General features: G+C 36.1%; 1 protein-coding gene across 46 annotated transcripts in view; it reads right to left on the bottom strand.

The window, feature by feature from the left end:
- PTPRD (protein tyrosine phosphatase receptor type D) overlaps positions 1-25,168 on the bottom strand; it is a 2,277,302-nt gene that overhangs the window by 84,946 nt on the left and 2,167,188 nt on the right. For 29 of the 46 annotated variants that reach the window (XM_045069786.1, XM_045069815.1, XM_045069785.1 and 26 more), the window contains 2 exons: positions 22,124-22,165; positions 21,522-21,619 (listed from right to left, as the gene is read on the bottom strand). In XM_045069786.1, coding sequence (XP_044925721.1) covers positions 21,522-21,619; positions 22,124-22,165 — 140 coding nt within the window. The remainder of the gene's footprint in view (positions 1-21,521; positions 21,620-22,123; positions 22,166-25,168) is intronic. The other 17 variants (XM_045069803.1, XM_045069800.1, XM_045069804.1 and 14 more) reach the window with 1 other exon arrangement.

Below are 25,168 nucleotides of genomic sequence, written 5' to 3'. Positions count from 1 at the left end.
GCAATTTCTGCAGAACAACACCTGTCTCCACTTATCGACTCTGCTGCTGTAAGAGTGGAATAAAGCCAGAATGCAAAAGGTGGTTGGCCTGAAACATTGATTCATCTTGTTCAATGTTTCTATGGAGCCGCACAGAAAAGAGATCAAGGAAGACAGACATATGACTCTCAACACACATTTACCCTGTTCTCTATGAAACTAACAATTTAGCCTATTCAAATTATATATATATTTTTTCTTTTCTGGGGCAGGGTGGAGACTGGAAAGAATGTGGTGGTGCAGAAACTGGTTGGATGTGTGTTCCGTTGCGGAGGAAAAGAGCAAAATTAAAGAACTGAACTTATGCAGTGATAATTCTATGGAAAAAATCTTTAATCTTTTGTCTAATAAACATTTTACATTTTAAAATTATTACTGAAATATTAGGTAAAATCATGCTATAATTGCTTTCCTTTTTTAAATTTTTTAACACTCTGGAAATGGAACCATACACTTATTCTGTTGCTTGAGTATTACACAATTCAATCAGCAAACATGTCTTAAGTATAACAAGTTCTAAAGGATTAGAAAATATATTAACACATCTTTTAAAACTGTACCTAAATTAACATCTCTAAAAAAAGCTAGGTCAGCACGAGGAGAAAATAACTCATAGACACACAGAAAAGGGAGGCTCAGAAAGGCAATGAACATGACTACTTGCTCCTCTCTTAGATAAGACAGCATCCAGTCATCACAGCTGGAAGACATGGCCACTGACATCACACACCTATGAAAGTGGGGTCTTTGGGACCCCATTGCCTCTCATATTTACAAAGGTATGGATCAGGTCCTGGAGTAAAATGACCATATCAAGGTACTTTCATGGTCTGGAGGTCGGGCCTGTGATCTCTTTGCCTTCCCCAACTGACTCAGCTTCATCCCACCATGAACATTCTTCAAATCCATCATCTCCTAGAATTAGACTCTGGCCATTCTGTCAGGCACTAAACTTTGCCTAAAAGCTTTGAAAGTGAAAGACATGTCTTTCTCCTGACCAAATGTTTGGAGCAGTCACTATAGAACCATGTGACAACAGTGGGGGAAAGAAAGGAAATAACCTTATTATTACAGGACACTGCTTAAACAACTTGGAGTATGACAAACCTATGAAGCTATTGATACTGTGTACCTACTGACATAAAGACATCTACTTTTACTGTTAAAAAGAAATTAAAAAGACATTATTAAAATATAAACATATTTATATATATGAATATATATACACACATATGTATATAAACCTAGAATATCATATATCAATGCTATCAGCATTTATGTCTGAGATGCATAGACTGAAAATGTTAAATTAATTAAACAAGAATGCTATTAGACTGAGGGGGCTCTAATGCTGTGGTGGCCTCTGGAAGCAAACCAAAATCTAAGCCTGTAAATGCTTCAAGATTACAAAATCAAAACAACCAGTCATAAACAACCAACAGAGCTTTAAGCTACAGCCAATCAACAATTTCCTTTCTTGACTTCCACACTTACTTTATATGAGTTTTTGCCCTGCTCCTGTTGGTAGACCGCTCCTAAACACTTCTGGTTTGGTGTTGCCCAATCTGCATCTGAATCAATTTTTGCTCAAATAAACTCTTAAAATATTTAACATGGCTTGGTTTATCTTTTTTTTTTTTTTAAGATTTTATTTTTTTTTTTAAGTAATCTCTACACCCAATGTGGAGCTCAAACTTACAACCCTGAGACCAAGAGTCATATGCTCTACCAACCGAGCTACCCAGGTGCCCCTCAGTTTATCTTCTAACAATAATTATTTTAATAGTTTGTACTTGTTATCTGTGTTCTTTAATTTTTCAATTTGTGAATATTGTACTACTTTCCAAAAATGAGGGCAAACGGGAGCTGCAGGACACTTCCCATCTGCACATTTGACTTCTTGTCATGTTAGATGCAGAGGACACAGATTATAGGATCCAACACTTTGGAGGGCAGTTTGTGAAATCCATGTCAAGGTCTACAACTGGCTTCTCTGGCCATCTAGAGACAAAGCTCAGTGTAGATTTATGACCAGGAAAATATATCGAAAGAGCCAATGCTAAATTAGATTGTCTCCCTCTAACCTTATCAAAGAATGGTACTGAGAAGTAATCAGGTTAAATTACTTCTGATTTTGATGATAATGATGATGATAATGATGAGTCTCATGTACAGTGATCCTTAAAACAAATTTAGGTGGATACTCTTGTCTCCATACTAGAAACACAGAAACTTAGGCCTAAAAGAGTTAAAACACTTCCCACCAATCATGCTGGTAGTCCATTAAAGCTGTGGAACTGGGATGTGAGTCCAGAGCTCTCTCACTTTGGACTCTGAGTTCTTAACTACTATACTCTAACACATGTATATTAAATTACAACTTTACATTTACTTTCGTAAAGTTCAATTCCTTACTTCAAAACTCTGAACAGAAAGGAAAATAGATTAAAGACCAGATGTCTGTCAGTTTGGCTTAATGATACATTAATCCCAAAGTACTTTCCACTTCCAATTTTTTTTTCTTTTAATGAAAACCAGCCATAACTTTCTTATAGTTAGATTTGAACATACTTCATATTAAAAAAAAAAAAAGGTGGGATCTTAAGTATCATCCTTACCCTATATAATCAGGAACAATTAGGACAGGGATTTCAATCTCTCTCATTTCCACCCTCACTACCATACCAAGTTTCCTACCCCCACTCAACCCCCGAAATTTTGCAGGAAAAGAGAGAAAACTGATATGCCTTCATTTCTTGGAACTGAATAGCCACAACAGAGCAAAGGGTAGAGTAGTATTGACGGAAACCACTGAGAATGGTGAGAGACCAATAACTCACGAATAACAAGTCTGCACTAACAGTTTTAATGACTATCCTAATGGTTTAATGGATGGCACTTTAATAGGATTTCTAGTACAATCCTTCTGAAAGCGTGTCTTCGATAAATCTGTCATTAACAAAGAGCTGAATTGCTTCACCACATAACTATAGTTTACTGAATCTGAACATAACAAAATGATGGCAGGTGGTCTCAAGTATTCTGTTCACTATTGTGAGAGAGACATTTACATGCTCAAAATGTATGTTGCCAGTGAAAGAGTCATATTTATACTTAAAGGATACAGTAGGTATTAAACAAAATACAACAGGAAGCTCACAATAATCAGTTTATGTGCACAAAGACAAAAGTAGAAACAACTGTAATCCAAACACATAGGTGTTGGTAAACACTGAAACTTGAAAGACTCACAGAGTTCTCTTCAAAATAACTCATCAAATTTTGGGTGTAATGAGATTTGGAATGTCCATAGCACTTTCTACATTTGTCTCATATTCATTTATGTTGTCTCATTTCCTCTACTAACTTAAAGTTCTCTAAAATCAGAACTTGCCGTATTGTGTCCTTCTGTGTGCACACCTCCTCAACATAAATGTTGAACTGCCTAGTCAGTCTTAGCAAATATTCCTAAATTCAAGCTGTTGGCTCCCCACCTCTTTTTAAAAAGATTATGTATTTATTTATTTAGAAAAAGAGCAAGAGGAGGGGGAAGGGCAGAGGGAGAGGAGACAGAGAATCTCAAGCAGACTCCAAGCTGAGCACGGAGTCTAACATGGGGCTTGATCTCATGACACTGAGATCATGACCTGAGCTGAAATTAAGAATCAATGCTTAGTCAAGTACGCCACCCAGGTGTTTCCCCATGGCTCCTTTTTAATCTGTCCAAGTCAGAGGGTCTCAATTTTTACTTTTTCACACTGGAATACCTCATGTCTGGAGAGAACATTCTTATGCTTTCTGTTTTCCTAAATCCTAGCTTTCTTTCAAGGTTCAGCTTAAATTATACTGTTCTAATGCATGCCGACCTAGAGACCTCTCCCACACTTTCAAGTGCACCCCCTATGGCTGGGCATAGTGTAGAGCATCCCTTTCCCAGCGAACTTTAAGCCTTGTAACATTTCCTCATTTAAAGTTATTTAAAGTAATTATAACTTTTCATTTGATAATTTCTTAATTCCCCAACCATAATGTAAGTTCCTAAATAAAATACAGTCTACTATGTATCTTTGTAGCCTATAAAACTGTGGTCCCAGTCCAGGTGCAAGTAACATATAGAAATATTATTTTAATAATTTCAGATTTCTGTCTCATTTTCCATGAACGTCTTTTGAAATTGGGAAACTCACTTCTTCTGTAATTATAGTTTCACCCCTGATTAATAATGCTAAATCTTAAAATATAAACAAAATTTTGAACTTGATGGTAACAGAGTAATGCATTCTTCAGATTATCTTCCCTAATAATGCTATAAATTCATTGGCTTTACTGCAATTTATATTAATTATCAAGACTATTGAAAATAACTCAGTGCTAAGCTATAGTTCATTAAGGTTTCACAAATTGAATAAGGCCTAGAGTATGATAGAGGAATAAAAATATCCCTTCTCGAGCCAAAGTTGGACAATTTTAAATCGGTATATCCTTACTAGGGGGCTCTGTATATGTCTATTTATAAGTAATGCTATATAAAAAGGACTCTTTTTTCAAAATTGAAAATATTATCAATCAAGTTATCCAATAAAAGTAAAATAAATGGAATTTTATACCAGAAAATAAATATAATTATATTTGTGCTTATTTTCTTTCATATATCTTTTGTTTATTAAAGATAATCATTAGATTATAGTTTGGATTCTCCTTATATAGCATAAATCTTATTTATTCCAATTTGGGGGTATACTTCAATAATTTAATGAGATAGCAAAGAAAATACAAAGAGGCCAAACCATCTTATAAAGAGCGATATGGGTCAAGTAACAAATATAAAAATGTGTTCTAACAGACAAACTTCTTTAATCAATATAGATATTAAAATACAAGTACATACCTTAACCAACAATTTATAATAAGGGAAGAACAGACAGAAAGAGATCTGTGTGATATTTAAAGAGCTCATATTTCCTTCTGGAGTTACATATTTCATCCAGATAGAAAATTTTGTTTGAAGTCATTTTTTTTAGTGTTCAATGATTCATTAGTTGAAATTATGACACAAAATACTATGCTTAATAACTGCTCACTCCCACAGCCTAGTTATACATTCAGAAGTTTTGCCACACGGAGAAAGACAACTCTCATATGATCTCCCTGATATGAGGAAGTGGTGATGCAACATGGGGGCTTAAGTGGGTAGAAGAAGAATCAATGAAACAAGATGGGATTGGGAGGGAGACAAACCATAAGTGACTCTTAATCTCACAAAACAAACTGAGGGTTGCTGGGGGGAGGGAGTTGGGAGAAGGGGGATGGGGTTATGGACATTGGGGAGGGTATGTGCTTTGGTGAGTGCTGATTCACAGACCTGTACCCCTGGGGATAAAAATATATGTTTATTACATGTTTATAAAAAATAAAAAATAAAAAAAAAAAGAAGTTTTGCCACAGAAACACAATAAAGAACAATGTTGTTCCCTTAATCTTAACATACGTTCAGGTAATGCAATATGAGAAAGAAAAATACGAGTCTTCTTTAAAATGAGTCCAAAAACCTGGTAAGTTTTGAGGATTTCTTTTTATGTCCAAGAAATTAGCAAATTTAGACTTTGAAGGACAGATTTTAGATAGCTTCTAGCACTCTAATTAGGCTTCTAAATCACTGAATTTATTGAATATTAGAAAACCAAAAAAAATCCCATCATGGTGAATATAACAAATACAGACTAAAATCCAAGCTGAATTACACTGGGGTAAAACTTACAACTTCATGTTATGGGGATCTTTATCAAAATCTAGTTTGGGAGCTTTGGCCTAATGTTTAGTTCCTTCAAAACTGAAGGAAATTTTAGGCTCAGAATCTAAGAGCAACAATTATATATTATTCATCTTTGTAGCCTCCAAAGCCTAGCAAAGTACCTGGCCCATAATAACTCGGTGAAAGTTTGTTGTATGAGATGAACAGAATGCAAAGCTGGAAAAGAAAAGAGATCTCCAAAGAAGTAGACATTCATGTTCTTGGAACATTTTTTAGAAATAGCCAATTTTTAGAATTGCCTTCCGTTGTATTCACAGGGATATTTGGAAGAAATGAGCATCTTTGCCTCACAGAGTTTATTGGTTTATTCTCTAATGAAAATTATAATCTTTGGTCTGTGGCTTCACAATTTGTTGCTGAGGAATGATTATAGATCAAAAACAAAAAGATTACAACTCTTTTCTTTTTTTTTTTTTTTAAAGATTTTTTAATTTATTTATTTGACAGAGAAAGATCACAAGTAGGCAGAGAGGCAGGCAGAGAGAGAGGAGGAAGCAGACTCCCTGCCGAGCAGAGAGCCCAATGCGGGACTCGATCCCAGGACCCTGAGATCATGACCTGAGCCGAAGGCAGCGGCTTAACCTACTGAGCCACCCAGGTGCCCCTACAACTCTTTTCAAGAGGAAATGAGTAGCAAGAGCAGATGAAGTCTTGAGGAAACAAAGAAAATATTTTAATGATAAAACTGCAGAGAGATAAATAGTGAAACTATTAGTCTTTGTAAAAGTTGCTAAACTTTTAGCATTGAGGAAAGGTGATTTTTCTTCCTCTTAGAGTTGACTCTGAGATATGAATACTCCAGATCATTTTTCTTCATAGACTATGAGTAGAGGAAAAGTGAGTTCTGCAGCCAGCATTCTTCCACTCCTTCAATTCAGTCAGGGCAGTGAATGGCTTCCTCATCTGTGCACAGAATCCTTGTCAGGAAGCTTGATCTCCTGCACTGTTCTAATGATATACTGTCCAAGGGAGGCCCACCAAGGAAACCCAAAGGTGGATTCCCTACCTAGATGGAGAACCACTGCCCATCCAACTGTCACTTCCATGTGCCCATAGTACCTCTCTTCCCACAGGATCTCTGCTGAAGTTCAGTAATATTATAACCTATTGAAGCACCTTTATTCATAGGTTGATAAATTGTGTCCATTTTGATATCATGTTACACTTGGGAAGAGTGAGCTGCAAAAAGCAAACCAGGTTCCTGCTTCATTTTTGAAACATTCCCACATTCATTTAAGAAGTTACCATGCTAGTCAAAAGGATACCCCAATAAAAATGATACATTCCTTGCCCTGAATAAGCTTTTATTATTATAGGGGAAGATTCACAAGTAAAACAATGAAGACTGCAATCCTTTCTAGTATCAGGCACTCAGGTATAGCAAAAAGCAAATAAAATCCGCCCCATAGTGATAGGCAACTGTCTCATCTTAATTCTGGCCTTCCACGCTCAAGCTACCCTTCTGTTTGAAGACTTCTATCTTCAAACAACTCCCTAGTGTCATTGGTTCCCTCCATCAGTTGTTTAAGAACAATGCAAACAAAAGAAATATAAATCTTCAACAAAAAGGGGGTGTCCTTGAATCTTTATAAAATACCCATTTAATATTCAAATACAAAGTAAATCCACTGAATTGTACATTTTAAGATAGTGAATTTTATAATATATGAATTGTATCTTAATAAAATGATAAGGAAAACACAGGGAAAAATATCACATAAATTTATTTTTTGTTAAGAACCACTGTTCCTTTCAATAAATAGAAATCACCTTTTATCAAATAATTGATAGCCACCTAAATTTCTAGTACTGTTTTTGATTTGGGTACTCATATAGGAAACAAAGCTTCTTTGATGTTTCTAAATAACCTAAGTTTAATCTGTATGACTATAGCTTTATTTACAGAAAACTTCCCCCTTTATTCATCAGTTTGTTTTTGTCTAGGAAGTCTACCTAAAAAAAAATCAGCTTTTGCATAACGTTAGATGCAAAACTGGTTAGATGATTTCAGCCACATCTCATTCAGCCATATCATTTATTTTTTCCCAGGAAAAAAAACGGGGGCAAAAAAAGAGGGGTGGACTAGATTCAAAGATTTTAGGAATCCTCAAATATAATTCCACAGTGGAAACTTTATGAAAGGGAATTCAAACCTCTGAAACTTTGGGACAGTTTTCTTTCTTTTTTCCCCTTTTGTAAGATAATGGGAGAATCCGTGAGCTGTGACAGGGAGGATCAATATGAAAGGAATAGAAAAGAACAAAAAAGGAAATCAATGCCCAGTTGTACAGCAACACCCACCAACTCCAATACCTAGGCTGAAAATTTTTATTCTCCTCATGTCTCAACTGATGACAAGGAGGTCAATTAATTACCACGGGGGGCGGGGGGGACCAGACTGAGTTCTCCTACCTTTGCTAATGCAGCACCCTAACTGCTCTTAATACAAAGGGAGGCAGCATTTCACTGTTCACTAACCATCTTAATTACGGTTTCTCAATCACTTCAGCCACGTCTGCACTCCCGACTTATAGAACACCAACAGAAGAGATTGGACTTAAGCTTGTGAGGAGTGGGTAGAGGCATTACCACCATGAGAAAACAAAAAGGGAAACTGGGCTTCAGAACCTCATCTTTATAATCTGTACTTTTAGTTGTGTTTTGTAGTAATCAGCGAATCAGAATTCCAGGCTTAGACAAAGAGAGAATCTAAAAAGGTTACCTAGTGCGATCATCCATCTGAAGCCAAACTTCTGCCTTGTCAATCTAGCTTATTATATGCTAGTTGGCATACTGTTCAATTTCACAGAAATCAAAGCTAGAGCTAAAGAAACCAAAAACAAATCCAAACAAACAAACAACAACAACAATGCACCCTGAAACTAATGGAAAGAAATGTAAGTAGGCAAAGTGTTTTTATAACTCTTCCATCTTGAAATATGGCAAACTTTGGATTGTGAGGTTAACATTCTATCTTCTCAAATCATTTAGCAGCTTTTATATGAAATTAAATTGTAGAAACTTGAAACAGGATTTTGCACAGATGAAAGATGTTTTTAAAAATCTTTAGGCAAAATGATACTTTATATAGGTTTAATATATTTACAAAGTTTATTGTAGTGAACAAGTTTTCCATTCATCATGCATGGGTCTTATCTAAATTAAGTCGAAATTTGGTGATATGTAGAGAAGAGGGCATTTTGTCAATGTAAGTCTTCACTTCTTTTAATAGTCAGGTTAAAACAAGTAAGTAGACTCTGGTCTATAGTTTAAAATGTCAAGACAAGAACAAGTCAATATTAACAACTCTCTCAGAGAGTTAAAACTGGGTCTTTATATCTTCCAATCCTTCCAACATTTGCTTCTGCTTTCTTTCCACTTTATTTACCCAGGGAATTGGTCAAGATCAGAAAACAAATGCTGTCACCATTATGTAGGAAAATTTATAGAGTCAACTTGGTGAATTGATGATTTCTAGTCCATTAGAGTGCATTGCTGGTTTTTGTTGTTGTTTTCAGGTATAAACTATAACCTTACATCATTTTTAAACTTGCTAATTTAAAAAAACAATCAAATAAAAAAGAACATAAGGGGGAGACTGGTTATAAAGTTTCTTACCCAAAGGAAACCAAGTCCTTTTTTGTTGTTCAAAAATGTTCATGATATTGAAAAACAAAAATAAAATTATATCAATCAGAAATTTGGGCTAATGGGGCACCTGGGTGGCTCAGTGGTGTAAAGCCTCTGCCTTCAGCTCAGGTCATGATCCCAGGGTCCTGGGATCAAACCCCACATCACGCTCTCTGCTTAGCAGGGAGCCTGATTCCTCCTCTCTCTCTCTCTGCCTGCCTTTCTGCCTACTTGTGATCTCTGTCTGTCAAATAAATAAAATCTTAAAAAAAAAAAAAGAAATTTAGGTTCATAGGTCTTATTTGGGACCAGAAAATACTCATGAATATTATGCAACCATTTTAGTGGATAATGACATAAAATGTCTTATTTTAAGACCATAATGAAAATGGTTGTGGGAAGAAACACCAAAGGTAACTATTTATAGTGGTCAGAACATAACTCTGAAATGAAGCCATGTGGGTTCATATCCCCATGCTGCCACTTACCAGCTGTATGGCCTTGGACAAGTTACTTAACTTCCTTGAGTTTCAGTTCAGTCCCTTCTCTTGTAACACAGGGATACTAATAGTGCCTACTTGGCAGAACTGAATGAGTTAATATATGTACCATGTTGCAAAGAATGTCTGCCATATGGTAAGTGCTATACACATTTGCTATCTTTATTATTGCTGCAAAGCTCTTTCTAGACTGTGAAGCCCTAGGTAACATTATCACCATAATATTAAAATGTTATGTAGTTTAATACCAAAGACGAAGGTATGAAGGAATATTTTGCAGACAGGAATAGAGGAGAGGGTTGAAGAAGGGGGAAAGTGGGGAGGTGGGGAGAGAGAGGGGGAGGGAATTAGAGACAGAGGGGATGGGGGAGGGGATGGGGGAAGGGATAGGAGGGAATGAGGAGAGGGGTATGGAGGAGGAGAAATAAGGGGATGAGGGGGAGTGGATGAGGGGACTTAGAGTGAATTAAATCAAGAATCTCCATGAGCCTCTGGCTGGAGCTTAAATGACAGATGAATGCCCACTATCAAGGAAACATACTTAGTAAGTGAGAAATAATGCACTTCTGATTATGCTGCATGTCTGAACTTTTTAGTCAAAGCCAAATACACCAAATGCTATGTCTGTGATGATTAAAAGACTGCTTCCCAAGGCATTGCTAAATCCATAAGTTCATATAATGTATTAACACTCACATCTTTCTCTCATCCTCTCTGTACTCCCCAACATGGTGGCATGGTCAACAATTTTTTTTTTTTTTCACGTAGAATGACCAACTGTTTAACTAGAGTAAAAAAAATCATGGCAAATAATACTACCACACTTTTTTACATCTAAAAAGAAATAAGTAAAGACATTCCTATTATGTGGGGCAGCAATAGGCTCTCCTGGCCCCAATCCCTTCCTGCAGCATTGTTCAAATTCTCTCCAAAGCTGTGTTCATGAGTGCCATAGAAATAGATGGATTCATTTGATTTTGGGGGGGGGTTTACAGCTTTAGTAGTAGAGACAGGAAATCATTTCTATGACGTGAGAGTACTTTTAAGATCACCTAGCACAGACTCCTTAGTGCTGATGTTACTACTTTTCAAGAGTGTAATCAACTTTCCTGTCTCACCTCTGAGCAGCATGACCCTGATTTTGAAGTGACAAGCACAGAACTCACTGGAGTCCCTTGAATAAGCCATGTCCCTTCTCATCTCCATGCCTTTGCGTGTGCATCTCCTTTAGCCTGGGATCTTGCAATCCTAGCAAACTTCAGTGAGTCTAACTTGAATGCTCTCTGGAAAAACTCTTCAGTACTGTCCCTTCTTAAAATTTTCCCTCCCACCATCACCATGTCATATAATTACCACTTTTTTCCTCTGTTTTTTGTTTGTTTGTTTGTTTGTTTTTGTTTTTTTCTGGGAGACTATGGACTTACCCAGAACAAATCTTGTTTCTTGACTTTTTTTTTCTTACTTTCCAGTAAATGTTTATCAAACAGATGAAGGCATTCCAACTGCTTCTCTTATAAATAAGGAAACTGAGATTAGGGGAGTTAAACAGCTTGTCTAAGGGCATTTGGATTCATAGCAGAGACCCAAGGCAGGTTCTACTCCTCAGTGAAAATGAGCTTTTCTGGGTACTTTGTGTGGATTTAACTTCCAGAAATTCCATTACATACAAAATAGGAAAAGAACATGCAAATATCATAATCACCATCCATCTTCATCACTGCTCACCTTCTAGTTGCTTTCATAGAGTCCATTTTTGGGAAAAGAAGAAGGGACTCTTATACAAATAAAACAACTTGGGAAAAAATGCAGTGTTATTAAATGACTAACAGGTAGGTCTTGAGTTTAAAGTTCACAGTACTGAGGGCCACTACTCTTTCCTATGAGTCTGCTTTGTACAGAAAGGCAAAGAAGCAAGGCACCTGACACATAGTCATTGTCATAACAACCTTATGAGTAGGTTAATATCCTCATCTTAAGTAAGAGAGACTCAGTCCACAAGAGGTGAAGTCACGTGTTCCGAGTAGAACAGCACAATGACTAACTGGCAGAGTCTAAGTATGAGCCTTATTTTTCTTGACTTCCAACACTCTCCCCAGCATCTGATACTGTTTCTCTCTCCATGAACACACCACTCTGGCCCTAAAACTGCAACTCCATTTTAAAATCAAAATACCACGAAAAAAAAAATAGCCTCTTTTTTAGTTCTTGCTACAGTTTCTTTGAAGTTGAAAGCTTGTTTTGGCACTAGAAATACTTCAGGATTAATTGTTTCCTGAGAGCTTTGAGCTCCACATGGGAGCAGGTGGAAAGACGATCTGGACAATGTCCAGTGATGGTCAGGGGCCAATTAGTTATGGTGAACTTGTGTGCAAACAGTGATTGAGAAACAAAACTGGAGTTATAGGACTTTCCCTCTAGATGAGCATGAGTCCCAGAAGGAAAAAAAAAAAAAAAAGAAAGAAAGAAAAACAAAACATTAAAGGTCCAAGTATGAAAGATAGGGAATTTAATATTGGTAAGGAAAACATTTGAAATTAAAAAAAAAAATTGAGCACAAAAATATTTTAAAAGTTCAAACAAAAATTAGTTTTGAAACTTGAAAATTTGGTTTGGTTGCAATTTAAGTTGTAATAAGTACAGAAGTTCAAAGAGAATAAAAGACTAAACACATAAACACACCCTGGTTTGGGATGTGTTTTTTCTAAGGTGGACTGCTGTTTCTTTGTGTCCTACTAGATTTGTTTACAAGATGCAGAATGGTAGCTGGCTGAGAAGGGACTGTGTACTTTTGTATCTTACTTGGTGAAGCTGGTTCCTAGCTATGAACCAAAAAACAAAAACAAACACGCAAAACCAAAAAACCCCGTCTTCTTAGATTGGCAACTGGCAGGCCCGTCTTTACTATAAAAAATTGTAGTGGGAGTTTAATCAGTAGGTAGTCTTGTGTTAAATCTAAGGGGGTCTGTATTAAAATGTATTCCCTTCTGTACTGTCTAGAGAGAAAAACAGTCTATTTTCTGAGAGAAAAGTTCTGAAATAAGGCTTCAGTGCTGCTACATCAGCTGGGATGTCAACTGAGAGAAGCAGCTCTTTTCAGAGAAAGACATTCTTTGTTCTTTTCGCTCCTGTTGCCGGTACTAGCAATTGTGATCATAACAAAAGTATCTGTGAACTGTAAATTTAGTGAGAAATTGATCCAGACACACATTTTGGTTAATAATCTGCTGCATGCCCAGCCGTGGGCTTGCCACTGTGTGGCCAGCGGCATGCGAGAAAGCATAAACACCTGACCAGGAGAAGCTTATATTCTAACACGGGATGATCTGAATAAAAGGCAGCATAGTAAGTGCTAATTACACTGCAATAAATTAGGTTTGCTTGCTTGCTTGCTTGCTTTTTTTCTTTCTTTCTTTCCTTTTTCTTCTCTTAGTATTGTTTATTTTACCAAAATCAACCAAGTCCTATGGATTTGACCAATGGGAGGGATGGGAAGAGTCCAAGGTTTCACGGAGTCCTAATACAGGAATTTTTTTTTTCATATTTTAACATCTCTGAAATTGATGTGCATCTTAAAAGTGATGGTATGTATTTGATGAAACAACTACTAAGATGAGTAAGCACTTGTATCAGGGACTCTGCTAAGTATTTCATGTGTATCAATTTATTTTTAATTACATAGGAGGTAAGTACTATGATTACTTCCTTTGCAGAGATGAAAAAAGTAAAATAGAGAGGTTCAATTATAAGGTCACATAGCTTGATCCAGGGGCCAACCGAAGGCAGGCTGATGCCAGTACCTGTGCCCTTAGCCACTGTGCCACACTATTCCCATCGTTAGCTCAATGAGCAGAGGGCTCTGAATGGCAGTCGAGGGGTTTGGACCCAATATGGAAAATGTACTTAAGGGAATGGGTAACACCTTTCTCACCCAAGCTCTCACCCAAGCTCTGATTCTACCTTGAAATTATAAACGTATCCTTTCATTCCCATGAAGGCAGTTGGTTCATCTGCCCCAGTATAAAAAAAGTGTTACTACTTTTTATTTTATGAAATCTTTTTTTTTCTCATTCCATTACACAAACTACCATAATTTGCTCAAAATTAAAAAAAAAAAAAACTTATCTCATGTGGCTCATGTGTCAGTAATGTTTAAAGATGAAGGCTTTTCCCCGGTCTATTCTACTGTTCAACTTTACATAAGAAATGAAAACAGATCTCTGTCATACTACTTTCTTACTTTAGAAAGTTACAGTGCTTTCAAAGCTGGGAAAAAGTCTGTGTGTGTGTGTGTGTCCAGTTTTTTATTTTTATCTGTGTAATGCTCTAATGCATGTCCATCCTCATGAGTTTACACATAAATTATAAACTAATTGAAAGCAGAAATGACAAGTGGTTTTGCATTAAGAATGCTTGGAGGCTTATGAAACATTCAGTAATGAAGGCTTTAGCCCTACATTCAGGCCTCACTCTGGCAAACACGGTCAAATATACCAAAAGCCTATTTCTAGGGAAAATAGAATATTCTCTTCTGTGGTTCCTCTTTTGATGACAATTTTGTCCTTCTATAAAGAAATATAATATTTACCACTGGGAATGAAGAAATGGTCTATGGAGAAAAGAAATGCCATACGAAGCATGTCAGGAAAACCTCTGGGTTTTCCCAGGAATAGGCATGAAGTATAAGCTAGTACCCATGACATTTTAGAAATTTTCAGTATAAATATTGATCTAGTTGAAGACTTAGGTTTCTGGACTCTGTAAACCAGGCCACAGTAAGAAACAAATAGTAAAATATTTAGGTCTTTAGAGCAGGTGGGTTAAGGTACAGTATCCTTTTAACAATAAGAAGGAAGTTTGTGGCCTGGCTCAGACATATTCCAGGCACATGTATGACCTTGAGCAAGTTACTCCCTTCTCAACTCTTTTTCTTTACTTCTGAGATGGAAAGTTTCAACCACATGGTCTCTGTGGTCTATTTCAGCTCTCAGCACTTAAAAAGATGACACAAGCAACGTTTTTTAATGTCTATATATATATGTTCTTTGCACTGTCCTGATATACTTCATTACTCATGAAGGAAAGAACGTATCTTCTGTTACCTGTCTCACTAGAGTGTTGTGAAGATTTTAGCCTTCTAGACAAAGGTGCCACATACATGCTGCTATTAAACCAGAAAGACAGGACAAGCTATCTGGAATGCTTCAGATAAAAGGCTCACTATCATCTGTGCAGACAGGAGATGTGAGAGTGTTACCATGAGCACAGGAAGACAACCTCAGCCCATCTGGATGTTAAATGGTGGAGGACACTTGAGCGCTGAGATAAAGATAATCACATCCAGAGATGGCGGCAACGACGCTGGGACTGGGCTTTTGTGGTGAGAACAAAATAGGTCAAAGGTAAGCCTTTGAGAATCACAGTTTCTCATTCTGTGCAACAACGGTGCTTCTCATTCCAACAAAAAGACTGCTCTTCAGACTAGCTTTAATGTGTGTGTTTAAGAAACACTACTCAAAGAGGTAGTGATGATTAATTTTAAATTAGATGTTGGGAAACTATGTCTATTTGTAAGTCAGCTGTTAGGAACTTGGAAGGAAATGTGAAGTTGTGACTATATTTAAAAGGAGGTTATTGCCTCGATTCAGGTAGAAAATTTATAATGTACCTGCAGTACATCATACCTGAAGTTTTGATATTGGGCATTATTTCTATGGGGAACTGCAACTTGAAGACCAAATTGGGAGATGGTTTCACATCTCTGACGTTATAACTTTTGTTGCTAGTTACCACTGGGATGCCTCTGGTAGGGGTCTTGACCAATGGGGGTGGAGCAAATACAACCAGTCAACAGTGAACCAATGCTGTAGAAAAGAAGGGACTTATCTATATAACCAAGAGATAAGGCTGTTTCCAAGTCATTTACTTCTCACAGTACAAAGGATTGTGGCACCAGTGTGCAGAAGTGAGAATTCTAACAATGCTATTTGCATGTTTAAGTAATTTGAATTTGAATGTAAGAATCGATTTACACTCCCCTAGTTGTTCTTCCTGTCTCCAGTTTCTCCTTTATTTCCATTATATACATTGCTGACAGATTAATTTTCCAATAAACTGCCATGCAAGTGTGCTCTATATTCTCATCATACTGTGAAACACTTTTGGCATAGGACTGATCATATTTTATTATAATTTTTCATTGACATGTCTGTTCAATGACATGTCTGTCATTCAATGACATGTCTGTTCAATGAGGGAGCATACTTAACACAATTTATTAATAAATGCATAAAATTACCTCTCTACAAAATCTTTCATCAGTTATGTAAAAATAGTACAACTTTTCAGCTGTCATTATTGACCCCCTTCTTTTACACACACACATACCCACACACACACACACACTCACTGCATGTGTGTCCTGAAATTCACTCATATATACACACATATTCCCTAATTCTCATAGCAACAGATTTTACAGATGAGAAACTGATAGGGTTATATCATTGTGCAAAGCTACAGGCATACCAAGTATTCAATCAGAATACAAATTTATCTGAGTCCAAAGCCCACATTCATATTCTTTCCACCATTAATCCACCCATCCTTGCCAATGGTAAGTCTGGCAACGAAAGCTCATTAGAATTATTGGCCCTCTTTACTTTCCTGACTTCATTTCACCCTACTCTCCACAAGAAACAATTTGCTCCATCATAGCAAGTATCCTTAGTGCTTCCCCTGACTCTACATACATTAGGGTGTCTTGTTAAAATGCAGATTCTGTCTCAGTAGGTTTGGGACAGTGCCTGAAATTCTGCATTTCTACAAGCTCCCAGTGATGTGAATGCTGCTGTTTTGTAGTAAATACTTTGAACATAAAACTACAGAGCATCTTTAAAAGTACCTTTGATCCTTCCCTCCACAAAATGGTCCTCAGTCTTTTTCTTCCTAGTTCCACTACCAAAACTACCTTTTCTTCAATGCTACTCCCAGTTCCTCCTCTCACTCTGATCTTTGTTGAATCCCAACAGCATTCCATTTCATTCCATTAGTATTTGAGATTAGCAACTTGGTGTTCTTTTTATTACTTTTGCATGTATATATTTGATTTTGCCTGCTAGACTTCTTGGAAGTAAAGGTTTCTTATAACTTCTGTATTCCTCCCATAACTTAGCATAGTGCTTTTTTGTAATGCTTTGGTCGATAATTATTGGTTCTTCCTCCCAGCTCACAAGCCCCTTTCCATAGTAACCTCCCTCTTTCTAATCCAAGGAAGGAGGAATTTGTACATGGGTGGACTGTTAGTAGCTATGTCCTCATATGTGCTTCCATAACAAACTGAGTTAACTGGAGTTCAGAGTTTGTTCTCTGGCATTTGGAACTTGACTGGAAAAAAAAAAAGGTGTGTTTCTTCAGGAGCATGCTTTGTTAATGGAAACATGATCAGAGGTCATATTTTCTATATGTGGATGGGAGAGACAAAAGAAGTTGGCCTAACAAGGGGAAGAATGAAGTCAGTCCAGATAAAAACACAAGGATGAAAACTTCAAAGAGGATGTCAGGAAATCCAGACAACAGTTCTTGAGGCATATCTATATTGTTAGCCTTTGGCTCTATCATAATACATAAATCTGTAGTAGATAATTTATAATAAATAAAGCCAACTCCTCTTTTCCCCCTTTATACAAACTGCTGGAGCAGTTTCATATATATATATATATATATATATATATATATATATTTCATTCATAATAAAGAAGGAAATTCTGTCATTTGTGACAACATGGATGGACCCTGAAAGCTATATACCAAATGAAATAAGTCAGACAGAGAAAGATAAGCAGAGAGGAAGATAAGTATGATCTCACTTATACATGGAATCTTAAAAAAACAAACTCACAGAAAGAGAACAGATCAGTAGCTGCCAGAGGTTGGGGTGGAGTGGGGAGATAGGGCAAAAAGGGTTAAAGGTGGTTAAAAGGTACAAATTTCCAGTTATAAAATAAATAAGTCCTGGGGACATATTGTATAACATGATGACTAGAGTAAATAATATTTTACATTTGAAAGTTGCTAAGAAGATAGATCTTAAAAGTTCCCATAAGAAAAATTTGTAATTACGTAAGGTGATAGATGCTAACTAATTGCAATATTCACTGTGTATTACAAACACACACACACACATACATATATATCAAATCATTATGTTGTATACTCCAAAGTAGTAAAATGTTATATGTCAATTACATCTCAATGAAAGGGGAAAAATAAATAAAACAGACATTCCTGGTTATCATGGCTGACTTACTGCACCAGCATACATGGTGTTAGGACCAGAAATCTGAATTTTAATTACACTTCCAAAAGATTCACAGTCATTAGCTAAGCCTTTGGTTGGTGAGACCCATACATACTATTCTGAAACAGTTCAAAGATTCAACAGCTAATGCAATGACTTTGACAGATACCAACTTTCGGGAAAACTTTACTCCCTGCATTCTAGATTGCATCCTCAAATTCTGGCTACTTAAATTCTACTGAAACTTTATAGCCACATATCAGAAAATGGAAACCAGAAGTGTTTATAAATATTTCCAAGATGGAGTGTTCTTGTTACTAATTTCTCAAGTTCTTTTTCCCAGGTGTCATTAAATTCAATGTCTGAGCCCAATTTCCTTTACAATAAAGGAAGTTCTCACATGATCTAATAATGCTGGGTAATCTTAATCTATTTCCTCCTATTCTGACCTCAGAATCAATGTAAACAGCCTCCATGACTCTAACCTCTGTTTCAGTCTTAGAGTAAAAAATTTAGTTTCATGCCTCTTGAGAGGTCTGAGTAATCATTAATTCACAGTGATTATGCCAAAATAATTTGATGTTTGAAGATAATGTGCCTTGTCTTTCTTCCATTTTCTTCACTAAAAACTAGCTTAAAAAATCTATTCAGATTTATATGAAAGATAAAAAGTAAAATAAAATTTTTTTGGAAGTGTTGCTCTGTGGCCTAAAATATTACATAGAGGTCTTTATCTTATTATCACAGATGAATAAAACACTTAAATATCTCCTTCATGGCTGTTAAGGCACAGTAGAGTCAATTCATGCCCAGGGAGCTTTAATCACAGACCATCGTCATGATAAATGGTGAAAAGTCAGTGTGGGCTATCATGTCAATGGCTACTGGGGGAGTTTTTAATGGGAACATTGGCAGCATGCAGTTCATAACTACTTTTAAGGAGCACTTCTGATTTAAAGGCTAAATGAATACCATTACAGTATCTTTATGTGTGGTATTTCTAGAGAAATTCCATTTTAGAAGGAAACTGATAACTGTAGTGAATGTATATAACAGATTTCATGAATGATGCAAATATTGTCTGTGGTTTAAAGTTCTATTGATAGAGCGTGAATTATTGACTTTTAGATTTAGCTATCAATTTTTAATTTTTTAACCCATTATATCACCCAAAATCTCAAATCAAGTATTAAAGTGGGGCCATGAAGAAAATAGCATATAGCAAGAGAATAAGAAGAGCCATGATAACAATAAAGAGAAGGTTGAAAAGGTAAAAGATTTCTAAGTGTTTTTTTATGTTGTCTCAGGTAGCACATATCATCTGCTTTGTTTTCTTTTTTTCTTTTTTAAACTCAATTTGCAGCCTTAAGCCCTAAACTAGAACCTACAGAAACCGTTTTTAAAAAACTACATAATCTAAAAATGGCCATTATGACCAAGAAGAACAGGGAAGGAGTAAGAAGCAGACAATTTGAGAAAATAACACAATTCACAATCCAATGTGTGTTTCCTAAAATTACAAGTATTCTTATGAATTCTGGGAACAGAATTTTAGCAAATCAGAAAAATATAGTACCTTTGTGTTCTACTGAATAGTTGACAAAAATGTTGGATATTCAAATAGAATAAAAAGGCTATCTGGATATTAAGGGTAGAGGTCTATAGGGCTACAGATATGTTTTGTTTAGCACAATAATTTAAAATAATGAAAAATTGACAATATGAAGACTTCAGAAAGTCCATGTAAATAACCAGGCCCCACTGTTTGATTTTCTTACATGGATCTTCTTCACATACTTGATACCCATCTAGCCACTTGAGGATGGGGATCCTCTTAGAGGTTCTCTCTGAAAGGGGAAAATGTTAGAACTCAGGGCACCTGGATGCCTTAGTTAATTGAGCACCCAACTCTTGGTTTTGCCTCAGGCCATGATCTCATGGGTTCTGAGATGGAGTCCTGCAATGGGCTCTATGTTCAGCAGGGAGTCTACTTGAAGATTCTCTCCCTCTGTCTCTCCCCCCATTAGTGTGCACAGTTGAACACACATAATATCTTTCTTTCTCTCTCTCTCTCTGGAATAAATAAATAAATAATCTTTAAAAAAAGAATCCTTTAGAAATATTAGAAGTGGTAGGAACTAAGAGATCACCTAGTTCAAAAGCCACATTTAAATTTGATATAATAGGCACTTGTGGCAATGAGCACTGGGTGTTGTATATAAGTGGTGAATCACTAAATTTTACACCAGAAACTACTAATAGACTGTATGTTAACTAATGAGAATTTAAATAAAAACTTGGAAAAAAAAAAAAAGCTGATACAAGAGAAACCAAGAGGGGTAACAAGGATGTGTTTTAGACTTTCCTATTAAGCAAATCAATAGAAACTTGTTATGGCAGTATTTGGACTGCTCAGGTGCCCAACAACCTTTTGTTGTTTGGCACAACAAAAAGACTTTTTTTGGTACCTTTTTATCTTGTGCTAAGTCAAATTTGAACAAAAAGAATAATGGTGGCTCAGTTATCACTTCATGAGCTGGTCTCAGTATGAGTTCCTGTTACTGAGGAATGCCAGAAATATCTAGTTTAAAAATTTTCTGCTTGATAAATACCACAATATCCAAATACACACAAATATATGAAGACTTTTCATTCATTTTCATCAATAACTCACACAGAACTTACAAGGATTCTGGAATTTTAAGATATTATATAAGTATACTATATTTTAAGATACTAAATAGGCAACTTTCCAGGAATATATTATGATCTTAATATTAATTCTAGCATTATTTTAAGACTGAAGGGTAAAATAATGCATATCCATGTGTGTGTACATTATTAAAGGGTTTTCAGGTCAAGGAAAACTATACAGAGAAATTGACGTATTCCCTGTCATCTCTCTTTTTCAAGGAGGCTTCTGGCCATGAATTAATTCATTCAATATTTAGCACCCATCTGGTATACAAAGAAGCTTATCAAGTCAATATACCCTATGAAGTTAAAACCAGAAAAGAAAATCAACCTCATTAGGTAAGACTGAATATAAAATATTCGACACATCTTAAAACTACAACTACTATATTGATTACAATTACCTATTTACTATCAACTTTTCTATCTGATTCAGTGTCATATTTAAAAGAAAAAAAAACACGAATGAAGTCAGTTTTTAAGAATATAGTAAAAAAGAAGAGGGTGACAACTCTTGAAATTACTTTCAAGGATAAGAGCACTGAAATACCTCATATTCCTGGGAAAACTTCAAGTTGTCATTTGCTTTCAACCTTTCAATGTGATCTGCAAGTTCCAAGATAGGAATTGGAGGATGGCTAGCCATACCTATTAAAAGGAAAGAAGAAACACATTTGAAAACAAATGAAAATGATGGTGACTCTTCCAAAATACAGAGAATACTATCGTTAGAAATGGCCTGAAATATGTGAGTAGTAAAGATGTTTAATGTGAGGAAGCAGGCAGATAGTTTGGTTACTCAAAGCAGGACATGCTCTGGAAGGATAAATTTTGTAGCCAAATGAAAAGTCACCAAGCATAATCCGCAAACTAACACTCCTAGTGTAAAAGAAAGCGTTATTGTGCTATGAATCGATGCAGTTAGCTAGCGGAGAAAACTGACAGTCGGGCTTGATGTCAACTTCTGCTTTGAGTAATGACTGTTATGTCATTTCAAACTCCTTCTCCTGCACTGTGTGAAATGGAAATCGTGTGGAATTAAATGGTGTAAAGTGAACTAAGAAAACAGACACTGAGAAAGGCCTAAAAGGGGAAGAGTAGTAGCTTGATAGGAAACATAAAGTGATTTATGCATAATCAAGGAAAACTAACTTGAAGAATGAAGGTTACCAGGGTAACCGGAATCATCTGAACCTGCAAAGGAAATGATGATGTAAATAAAATAAAATAGAAATTGTTAAAAAAAATGAAATGGATAGTCTGATATACTTTTTTTAAAGGACTGATAAAAATGTAAGTTTTTACAGGATTCACTAGACATTGAGACTTGATTAAGATTGCTTTAATATTTCACAGACCTGGAGGTGACTGACATTCACATGCAAACATGGACACCAAGAATGACATGCACCACAGTTCATAGACTATAATCACTGATGACAAAATCAGACACCAAACTGAGGTTCAAAAATGTTTCCACTAGTAGCAGATTGTAGAGGTTGGGGTTATGGCCTTCACCTGGACCCTTATAAATGGCCACACTAACAGCTTTGTGGTATTTGCCCCAGGTCCCCATTAGTCAACCACCAGTAAAACCTACAATCTACTTCAGGTGTAAACATCTTTGTCCACAAATGGGAAATGAAAGTAGGAGAGTGACTAGAGGGTGTAAAGACAGGGAGGGAAAGGGGGTGGATAAAGAAAGAAAGCAGTGACAGGGACAGCACATTTTAGTTCAGTCTGCCAGCTGAAGTGATATTAGTTTCACAAATTCTGTTTAAAATAATCCACCACTAATTTTGGTGATTCCTGTGTCTTTCCACTATTTTCTCACTTTTCATGTGATGTACATTCTATTTCTCTGTTATTAAATTTTAAAGAGTACCATGAGAGAACATCGCTGACTCATGTCTTTGGGATAAAAATTCCAGCTGGCTAGAAAAACTTGAACTAGCATGCCCCCAGGGAAGACTCTGAAAAGGAAAAAGAATGGGGGAGGAGCTCAAACTGGAGGCCATGTTGACATTCTGCTGTCCTGGGATTCTTTGGAAGGTATTAGGTTATGGAATGGTGACCATTAAGTCAGCAAGACATGTGATTGTTTTATGGGCATTTTAGAAATTGTGCCATTTATTGAAAGCCACCCAGTAAGTTCCATGATCTCAAATGTCAAGTTATCAATGGTTCTGGTAAGTTAAATAAAAATCTCTTTCGCTTCTACCAGATAATCATTTTAATACAAGGTTATAATAGGTGGTGTTTTAGTGTTTATAGCTTCCAGTCAACTACAATATTAATGGAAGGTCTCATAAAAATGAGTTGGCTTAGAAATAGAAACTCTTTCTTGCAGATATAATTAGGTATTTGGACCAAAATGTTGAAGCCCACTTCTGGAACTTTTCCATATAAATGGTGGAATCAAACTAATTTACATTCTGTGGAGGGAGTAGGTGGGTGACAATTAAAGTAATCTTAATTAAAGTGATCTTATCCAGATGAGGCACCCCCAATGACAAGAATGGAAATGCAAAGGCACAACAGACTCTAGGCTTATCTGGAAATGGAAATGGACTGATGTAGACATCCATTACAGTGCTTTAACAGAGAAAATAAAGAGACAAAGATGTTTAGACCTTTTCGAGCGAATCGTGGGAGAGAGTTATTATCATATATGGACTGAGTGGTGGTTTGGCTAGAGAGGGAGGACACAGAGCCAATCAGGGAGGCGTAGGGGACTGAATTACTGCTCAAAGCTGCAAAAAGTAAAGCCAGTTGGAGATGGGAAAAGTATTAGTATAACAGCAGTAGAAGACCATAATAATCAACCAAAGATGTGATCAACATATTTACTTTGGAAGCTAATTATACAGAAATCCAAGTAAACCTATACTGACTTATCTTCTAAATCAGGATGTATATATCATATGCAAAGATAGCACAGCATTCAAGTATCATTGTTTAAGACACATCAATATGTATCATGTTCCATCACAATTCTAGGACAAGTAAAAATGGCAGAATGGATGTTTCATGGAAAAAAGAGGTAAACTTGTGGGATTCTGATGGTATAGAAGAAGAAATCCTAGACTAGAATATGGATGGGAATTCTGGTTTTGCCATCTACTAATAGGGACAAATCACTTGGAACAAAGAACATCAAATTTTTATCTGTAAAATAAAACTGCAGAGCTAGGTAACTTCTGGAGTCACTTCCTTTATAACTCTCACTTCTACCTCCTGTAGATAGAATGTCTAAACATATGGAACAACAAAGAAGAGTCTCTTGGGCAGAGTTTTCATGTAAGTGTTCTAGAAGTTATTGGACCTTTTTTTTTTTGACCCGTGGGGAGAATTTACTGTCTATAAACTAAAAATCTATGCAGTTTAATGATCAACTTTTTGAATTATTTAAGTTCAATACCATTTTCTTTAGCTAACTCAAAAGACTATGATGTTATTGTCAAGTATTTGAAACAAAGATCATCATAAAAATTATGCTACTTAATAAATCTGGGATGAAACTTTAACATGAAACTCTAGCTCAAATCAGAAAATAATCCCCAAAGAGTTACTAAAATATATATAATTACCCCTAAACTTCTCCATTGTCCAATATGGAAACAATTTTACATGATATAATCAAGCATGTTAGATTCTGAACAGAACAGCAGACACTAAGAAAAAGATGAAGTTGATGTCACTATAGTATATTCTCAAACTTCTGTCTGGGTAACCTGGCTATTGCTCACAGTCTACAAACAATATTTTTATTAGATGAGGGTTTTTACATTAGCATCATTTGAGATGCTTTAAATTTTTTTTTTTCCATGCTGCACACCAGACCAGTTAAGTCAGAACCTCTGGGATATGAACCAGGCATTGATATTTTTAAAGTTCCCCAGCAATGACTCTTGGTCCAATGGAAATTATGATGGGGGTGTGTCACTTGTTTATGTTTTCCATTCAAAAACTGTATCAGGGTTTATGAGAGTGTAATTAGCTTTCTTTTGGTAATACCTTGAATCTGCTGATTCTCCATTTAGTGAGATTTAGTACTTTAGCTACTATTAGTAGCAAAGAACTTGAAGTGCAGCTTACAGCAAAGAGGACTTGCCAGGGTCATGACAAATTGTTCAAGGCTAAAAATGCACAACATCAGTGCAGTTTAAAGGCACACGTTGAATCTGAATGGTGCTT

This window comes from Mustela putorius, unplaced genomic scaffold, assembly GCF_011764305.1.
Source record: "Mustela putorius furo isolate JIRA1106 unplaced genomic scaffold, ASM1176430v1.1 tig00003944_pilon_pilon_pilon, whole genome shotgun sequence".
Taxonomy (NCBI): Eukaryota; Metazoa; Chordata; class Mammalia; order Carnivora; family Mustelidae; genus Mustela; species Mustela putorius.
The sequence above is the reverse complement of the archived record's forward strand: the minus strand, read 5'-3'. Positions and strand labels throughout refer to the sequence as shown.